Source organism: Humulus lupulus, chromosome X, assembly GCF_963169125.1.
Source record: "Humulus lupulus chromosome X, drHumLupu1.1, whole genome shotgun sequence".
In the NCBI taxonomy this organism is placed as follows: domain Eukaryota; kingdom Viridiplantae; phylum Streptophyta; class Magnoliopsida; order Rosales; family Cannabaceae; genus Humulus; species Humulus lupulus.
This window is the reverse complement of record NC_084802.1, coordinates 69,626,999-69,635,559: the sequence shown is the minus strand read 5'-3', so window position 1 is coordinate 69,635,559 and position 8,561 is coordinate 69,626,999. Positions and strand designations below refer to the sequence as shown.

The 8,561-nt window shown below is 31.5% G+C and overlaps 1 protein-coding gene and 2 long non-coding RNA genes across 3 annotated transcripts; all 3 read left to right on the top strand.

The window, feature by feature from the left end:
• The first annotated feature begins 2,031 nt into the window (after positions 1 to 2,031).
• Positions 2,032 to 7,971, top strand: LOC133804541 (uncharacterized). Its single transcript, XR_009878528.1, has 3 exons — positions 2,032 to 2,076; positions 6,939 to 6,979; positions 7,671 to 7,971. It is a non-coding gene; the product is annotated as an uncharacterized LOC133804541 (long non-coding RNA).
• On the top strand, positions 3,766 to 4,374 carry LOC133804881 (uncharacterized). The gene is made up of 3 exons (XR_009878684.1): positions 3,766 to 3,800; positions 3,897 to 3,966; positions 4,048 to 4,374. It is a non-coding gene; the product is annotated as an uncharacterized LOC133804881 (long non-coding RNA).
• LOC133804339 (transcription initiation factor TFIID subunit 5-like) lies at positions 4,443 to 5,507 on the top strand. Its single transcript, XM_062242503.1, has 3 exons — positions 4,443 to 4,586; positions 4,661 to 4,737; positions 5,346 to 5,507. The coding sequence occupies exons 1-3, from the start codon at positions 4,547 to 4,549 to the stop codon at positions 5,505 to 5,507; spliced, it is 279 nt and encodes a 92-aa protein (XP_062098487.1). The 5' UTR covers positions 4,443 to 4,546.
• Positions 7,972 to 8,561: the final 590 nt, after the last annotated feature.

Below are 8,561 nucleotides of genomic sequence, written 5' to 3'. Positions count from 1 at the left end.
TAACAAGGTGATGGAGGCCCACGGCTTGGGTCGTGTGACAGGGAGGCTTGACTCGTGGGTCTACAGCGTGGCTCTCTCATGGGTGCGATGGTGCTTGCGACGGTGGTTTATTCGACGGGTTTGACTTTAGTGAGGTTATTCTACAAAATTTATGGGTTTGATAATTGTTTTGAGTTTCCAAACTCATGTTATGCTTAGGCACAGTATGATGCCTCCTTTCTCACAATTTAGTTTTCATAAAGTACAATTACTAAGTACCTGTGATAGTTTATTTATAATGTCTTATTGATACATGATTTGAATTTTTACTTGTGCACCGAAGATTCTTTTTGTTGCACTTGTAAGTTATTGTTTTGATGAGCCACATTGTGCTGAGTGTTAGCTGGGATATAGGAATTGACCAGCATGTGAAGGATGTCTGGGATATAGGAATCTTACTTTTTGTTTGAATAAGTATATATGCTTAGATGAGATTATATATTAACAAAAAAATTTAATGTCTATTTGCAATCATAGAAAAAATGGGTTCTTGCAGTACTATAAGAAGAGCAAGAAATGTAAAGATTCATTTATTATGTTCTTGTGCAATTTGGTCTTTCCGTGTCAGAATTTAGCTCCTGTTCAGTATACAAGAAAGCAAGGTAATTAGCATGCTCTTTGGCTTTATCCTTTTTTGGTTGTAGGTGATTTGCCTGTTGTGATTTCATGCGCTAGTGTAGCTCTAGCAGATGCAGGGATAATGATGTATGACCTTGTAACTTCAGTTTCAGTGGTAAGTATCTTGCTCAGTGTTTTTTCCTTACTTTCTATTAAGTGTTCATAAAAGATATCATATCACCCTCTTTGGGCATTCTCAAGCCATCTGTATCTTGTTTTAGTCCAAGTTAGCCTTCTACCATCTTTTCAAAAGGGTGGCTTGCATACATAACCTGTAAGAGAAATGAGGTTTTTATAAGAAAGTCAAATTTATGTGATTGGTGATCATTTTTCATGTTTTGCAATATTGGCTTGTCAGCAAATATTGCTCATCTTTTAACCCAATTTTGAGGAATAGTTGTTATATTTTTCTTCATGCTTTAGTTTGCTAGTATTTTTGTCCATTTAGCTGAGCAAGAATACAAGAAAGAGCAAAGAGCTTTTATGTGTTAAGAGAGAAACTTTTGAGAGCACAAATGTTGTGAAAGTGTTGGTTCTTGCTGCGTGTTGAAGAACCTGTTTGAAAATTTCTTGTTCTTAATTCGTTTTTGTTAATAACAGTTTGTTTAATTGTTTAAGTGTTAGTTTGAGATAAGTTTTATTATTTGTTCTAAGGTGTCATTACAGGTGCTGCATTGTCCTTTTCAATGTTTTTTGTTGGTCTGCTGCTTTCATCTAATCCTGATGCCACGGGAGACCTGGTGCAGGTTCCAAGCATGTTGTTTCAAGGTTCTTTGCTTCTTGGGCTCATCAGTAGAGCCACTCTTGGTTATGTGTATGTCCCTGTTTTCTTTTTCAATCTTCATTATGCCAAAATAATAGTTTGTTTATTATTCAAAAGTGATCTTAATGAGAGCCTGCTAAGTCTTATTTCATCTTTTGGTGATGTTGTAATTTAAATTAAAGTCCCTATTATTTGTCTATTATCACATTTATGATTAAACTTGTACCATTATTCTTAGGCATCATCTTTGGGTATTCTGTTTTTTATATTGGTTTTAGATTTAGAGTTTTTGTGTTTTATGTTTCTGTATATAGTTTGTTTGTTTATCCTAGTTGTGTTTACTGTTTACAACATGCTATACATGTTGCTAGTTTTGGGAATTTTGTTTCTGATAGTGGTGTGCTATGCAGCCTAGTTTTGTTTTATGGTTTGTCTTCTCCTGTATCATTGGCTTAGTAATATAATCCATTTTGTATTCTTTGGTTTGAGACACTATAAGCATAAAAAATAAAGTATTCAGATTGAGTTTTTTTGCTCTTCAGAATGAGTGGTTTGTTTGATTGGAGAGTAATAGATGGCACGTGAGGTGGAAAGCCCCTCTGTTTTGACTTAATCCTCATTTCAGATGCCCATTCCTCTCTTCTCGACACCGTTCGGTATTGAAAATTACCAAGTTTTAATATTTATATTGGCTCTCTTTATAAACTCAGTATGTTTTGAATTTGTGTATGAGTTTTTATGAAGCTTGAATCTGTGTTTTCCTTTCTATTTGAATTGGAAAATAATTTTCAACATGGCAAGCAACTTTGTTTAAAACTGTACTACTACAGGTGTGTACATGATGTAATTGTTTCTTCATTTCCTTTGTGTCTTGTTCTTCAAATAGTTTTAAATATATGTGTTTACTTTCTTTACTTCAGTAGGTAGGATCATTTATAATTTTTTTTAATTTTCTTTTTGTTCCTTTTTTGAGGATATGCTCTTGTTGCTCTTCTCTTATTACTTTGTGTGTGTTTCAATCATAAAAATATTGTTTTGTCTTTGAAAAAACTAGTATAAATGAAAGGAGACAAAAACGAAGTTGTTTGAAAAAACTAGTATAAATGAAAGGAGACAAAAACTAGTATAAATCTGGGTCTGTCTTCTGTTTCACAAGCTCAATAAATTTTCTTGCTCCTTTTAGTAAAATTTGTGTGTTTCATGGTTCCATTGTTTGCCTGAATTCTTATTTATACGTATACTTGAATCAGTGAGGCAGCAGTATAAAACTCATGACTTGTTGTCTTCTCAGTATTCTTATGAGCTTCTTCTGCAATTTCTGCATAAGTCTCAATCTACCACTGTACTTGGTATTATCAATGAGCATATCAACTTTCAAGGTACATGTTTCTTCTTTTACCGCTTATGTAAAAATGCTTCCTTTATTTTTACATGTTGTGTAATGTATGCATGTGTACTGGTTTACAGTTTCTCCTGGACAGCCCAACTCAATTTCTGATGATGCGGAGGCTGTTACATTGACTGGCAGCAGGTAGGATGCAGTCAGTCAGATTAATCAGAAGGAAATACATTGGGGGGTGAGTCAACAAAGTTATCTTGTTTCAATCGGGTTTGCTTTTTTCTGTTACCCCCTCTTTGTGCTCTGAGTATTACACTTATGATCCATTGATTCATGTTGGTATGATGAAGTTAAAATGGAATCTAAATGTCTTTTATTCATTCCTTTTTCATTTGTCTTCTGATCTCAGTATTTATCACATTTTTTTGCCCTTTTTCATTTTCATTCAAAATTATTTAGGAATGATAAGCATCATTCTTCTTTTCTAAATTAATTATTTAAAACTTGGTCAACCTACAGAGAGTTATTTAGTAGCCTAAAAGAGGTTTTTTTTTTCTTTCTATATGACAGTTCCCATATATGTTTGTTAGTAATAGGAAATTAAAGTAGTTGCCATATTTTTATAGTTGCTGTAAGATATGAGGACGCATATTTTTAGCTTTTGTATAGCTTGAGGAACATAGTTTATGTATATTGGTTTTGTGTGAATGTGACTATTCTCGATAGTTTAAATAGATCTTTTTATGATGGAATATGTTGTTTCCAGTTTTAATTCTCTCTGCCAATCGAAGTCTTTCAGAGGGATTTAGTCTTAGTGTTTGCATACCTATGATGTTTATTCTAGCAAAAAAAAGGGAAATCTACCACTGTTTTTGTAATGTCAACTTTTGATCTAGGTTATTTGATTAATCTTTTATTTTGTTGCTTCAGTTCAGTAGAGGTTGAGCAGTTTATACTTGATGATTTGAGAAACCTTGTACAGCTGAGCAGTGTTGCTCTGCCATTCGTTAGTTTTTATACATTTATCAATGCACATAATGGGTATTGTCTTCGATTTTTTTTCGGTTCAACATTATCTTTCTGTTTTAGTAAAAAAAAATTTCTCAATTTCTTATCTTCCTGTTTATCTTTTTCTAGTTTAAACTGTTCAACTATACCCCCTGACGGGTCATTGGTTGCTGCTGGATTTTCAGATTCATCGCTGAAGGTTTGTTCTTGATTACATTTTCGTTGCATGTGACATGTCAATTGTTTGTGTTTTCTACTAAATTTGGTACACATTGTGCAGATTTGGGATATGGCAAAGCTTGGGCAACAGGTTGTTGGTTGTAAGTCAATCCTCTGTTTCTACTGTGTTGAGATATTCTTGTACATAAATCAAAGTTAAAAAAAAGATATGCACGTGTTTTACAGTGTATAAATTAGTCTAGGATATATAGACACACAATTTAAGCCTTCATAAATTGCTAGGTTTTTTCGGCTGTAAGTGCAACAAACATTTGGTTAAAAAATTGCTGGCAGTCATGGAGTTAAAAGCTAGTTAAGGATGGTAATATCTCTTTAGGTTTATTAAAGCTATGTTAGTTTGTTGACAAGTATGTTTTGTTTGCTCTGTATTCTGTATCTTGGTCAAAGCATATCTTATTTTTAAAATACTGCTGCTATCAGCTGTTTCGCAGGGTGACGATGATGCAAATCCAAATGAGTTTGGTTCAAATGGAGGAAAAAGACCCTATACCTTATTTCAGGGGCACTCAGGACTAGTTTATTCAGCTTCTTTTAGTCCTATGGGAGATTTTATACTTTCCTCTTCAGCCGATTCAACAAGTACAGTCATTTATTCTCTCTCCCTCTTTCCCTCTTTGTTTTGTTTATGAAAGAATTACATTGTTTTCGTGCAGTTCGGTTATGGAGCACTGAACTAAATGCAAATCTTGTTTGCTACAAGGGTCATAATTACCCAGTATGGGATGTACAGGTATATCTCATCATTTTCAGTTGTAAATTGTTCATAGTTCATATTAGCAGTTCTTTTGCATCTCTGCTGTTGATTTGACATGAAATGAGTGGCCAATATATATATGTGTGTGTGTGTGTGCATTCTCCTTTTTAGTTTCCTTTCTTGGCCACTTAAACATTTGCCCTCTATTTGGAATTTGGATTCTAGGATGGAAAAAAGAAAATCCAAAAGATTTTTTTTCTCTCTTGTTTGGATTCAAATAAAAATTGAGATTTTTTTTCTCTCTTGTTTGGATGAAATTTTCTAAAATTTATAACTTTTATAAATATATTCAATAAGGTGTTATAGAATTTTAGATTTTCCTCTACTTTACTTTTTTTTTCTCTAAAAAAGAATTTGCTTCTTTAAATTCAAGTTAAAAAAAAAAAGCGATATTAGGGGTATTGGTTTTACTTTTGTACCTATTCAATTACTTGTGTTATTACTATTTTCCGCCATACAATTGTTTTGACTTCTTTACTTTGTCTCTTCTCTTTTCCTTCACCACATTAAATAATGGTCATCTTTCCTTAGTAATGATTTTAATGTTATATATTAACTTCTTTGGTTATGAATTCTCGGAGCAGTATAGTCCTGTAGGACACTATTTCACTAGTGCATCACACGACCGGACAGCAAGGATATGGTCTATGGAAAGAATACAACCTTTGCAAATAATGGCAGGGCATTTATCTGATGTTGATGTTAGTTTCTCTCTGACTCTATTACGTGTTATAAAAGGGAACTAGTATTGCTTTGATGTTATTTATATTGTTGAACAACAACAACCTTAATCCAGAAGAGTGCTTTAATGTTGTCTAAACTTACTGATCTAGTTTAGTTCTTATACACTAAGTCTGATTGAGGTTTCATTTATCATTATCAGTGTGTTCAATGGCATGCCTATCTCATTTCCCTTGTATTGAAGCATTTATCTATCTCATTTCAACATTTCATGTTTAAGGTGTAAAATTTGAGCCTCTCTCTGTCATTTTAGATTTTCTCTAGAAATCCAAGTGTCATCTTTTTTTTCTGCAATTTTGGGTAAAATCTGAATCTAAATCTCATATTATAATTGTAGCTCTCTCTATAAAATTGTCTACTATATTCATATCTATGTTAATGAAGCAACTAGTAAATTGTTGAAACAATAAATTGCTGCTAGCGTAAATTGTTGAAACATTCTCTATGCCTCAATCTCTTTTTGCTATGTAATCTCCTTTGCTTATGAGTAATTTTATTGATTTGATTTATCAATTTTGAAAAACTAATTATTATAATAGTATAACTTGTAGCTTTTCTGCTGTCATGATAAATTTGCCAAAGGATCATTAAGTGTTGACTGCTTATGATACTTTTTGTACTCACCTTTGATGACACTTGATCATTATAATATTCCCTAGAAAGATTCAAAAGATCATTAAAATGTGGTACCTGTTAGGCCAATTTTTACAGCTACTAACTGTTTTGGTTAGTTAGTTGTTCATTGTAACTAATTATTGTTATTTTGTAGATTAGTTACTTTATTAGTTTTGGTCTTTTCTGTATATATACTCTTTTGTATCATTACTTCATTAATGAGAATTGATTCTATTCATTCAGTCACTAAGTTTCCTTACAGTACCTACCACCAATGAGGAAAAAAATCATTTACTAAATTGTTATTTTGGTAATTTTAAACACAATATCTTATGGTGCTCAAGTCCCTGCAATCCTAATAGTGCCCACCCTAAAGTGAGAAGCTTTTTCACTAACCTCTATTAAATACTTGACCTACCTTTCCTCATTGCCTTTTTTTGTAATGTTATAACTCCTTTTTTTTTTCTTTCTTTCTCCTTTTTTTTTTTGGCTAAGCTTACTTTTCTGTTGTATTAATACCAAAAAATTAAAATTTGAGTTAGCACCTATAATCAATTGTTATCTTCACTGTAGGGATCTGATTTCTTCTTCTTTCATGTAGTTAGAAAATATTTCTAGCTTTTTTTTTTAACTTTCTTTGGTTTTGATGAGTCTTTGATCTGAGTGGTGTGTACATATTAAAGATCATAATAAGGATGCTGAAATGTAAAACATTTTCAACCATATCATCAAAATAAAAGGCTTATGCCTGCATTAGATTTTGAAATATCTGAAAGGGTATGTACCAACTATGTCCTGAACCTTTATATTGGTGTTTGCAGATAACAAGGGATACTAGTGGAGTTCCTAAGGTTCTTACAAGGTTAGATGCACCCTCATCACCCTTGGCTAACACCATGACATAATATGAGAGATAGAGATCCTTTTGTCTGTGAAATGAGAATTTAAATTTTTCATGTTTCTTAAATTTGTTATTCTATTTTATTACTTCTCTTACTTTTATTTTTGTTATAATATTATGCTAACTTCAGACACAATTTAAGTGTTAGAATACTGAATTTATTGTATGTGAAACTCAAGCAGAAATTTCTTCTATACCTCTTCTACTGCCTTATCTTTACAGGGTTGTATGAACTCATTATTAACTTGTTAAAACAGTAAAATACAAATATACTGAAACATATTGATATACATTCACTGTATTCTCTTAATGGCAGCAAGTTGTTTGACAAGTTTGATTTTATTTGCATTGTATTCTCTTTTCTTATTTATAGCTTTGGTAAGTTATAGTTTATATGATAGTTATGGGATTGGCTTTGCATTCACTTGTTATATTATTTATTTATTTTAGTTTTCATCTTGCAGTTGTTCCCAAGCTTTGTTTGAATCTTCATTTTGTTTTCTATTATGCTTATTTATATTTGGATTTCTGAATTCTGTTTTGTTCATGTTGATTATAGTCAGTAATGATTTAAATGGGGCTAATTGTATGTTAGGTTTGTGGCATCAGCTCTCCAAACCTGACTGCTTATCTTTCTCTATTTATTTTTCAGAGAGTTTGAACAAGTTCCCTCGAAGGACTAGTACGCCATCTGGGGTTCATAGTCAAGCACAACAATCTGAAGAACAGCTACAACAACAGCAACAATAGCATTAGCAGCAGCAACAACATCATCCAAACTATAGTTTGAAGTAAAAAATGTTCAAGATTATAAAACTTTATTATGTTATGCTTTCAAACTTAAGTTAGAACTAATATCTTATGAAGTAGACACATTCATGGTTTGAATTAGTTATTTTTTAATGTAATACTTATGGTTTATCAATTTATTGAGAATTACATTTTATGATTAATTTTGTTTTTTTTTTTATCAAAATACAATAATGAAGATCTTTTAATTAAAAAAAAACCATATAAGTATACTTATTAAAATAAAATTTAAAATATATTATCCACACTAAAGTAACAAAATTTTGTTACTATATGTTACGATTTAAAAACATATTATAAGCGAAACAAATTGTTATGATTTATATAATATAACAAACTAAAAATGCTATTAAAATAATCAAATGTAACAGTTGAAAATTGTTATGAAAAAAGTACAAGATTAAACTTCAAATTTATAACCAAAAACTCTATCTAAATGTTATTATTTGAATATTATAGCACCTAAAAATGTGTTATTGAATAGTTTAAGATAACACCGAACATAACATTCAAAAACTGTTATAGAAAAGACTGGACTTTTAATAACAGGGGCTATGTTAGCATTTTCAGAAGTGCTATCAATAGTCCCGGTTAGCAGTTTTTAAGTGTTATGAATACTGATTTTTCTTGTAGTGTTGCGTAGGTGTTCTCCATTCCAATAGCGAGGGATGAGATCTCCATTTAAGCGAGCAAATTTATAGGTGCCTAGTTGAAGGACTTCTTCAATTCGGTA

What these genes read in the sequence shown, in the direction of transcription:
- LOC133804339 (XM_062242503.1), top strand. Translation starts at nt 4,547, where the DNA reads ATGGGAGATTTTATACTTTCCTCTTCAGCCGATTCAACAA. An exon ending in CTCTTCAGCCGATTCAACAA is followed by an intron (nt 4,587 to 4,660) that starts GTACAGTCATTT and finishes GTTTTCGTGCAG; the next exon opens with TTCGGTTATGGAGCACTGAA. An exon ending in ACCCAGTATGGGATGTACAG is followed by an intron (nt 4,738 to 5,345) that starts GTATATCTCATC and finishes TTCTCGGAGCAG; the next exon opens with TATAGTCCTGTAGGACACTA.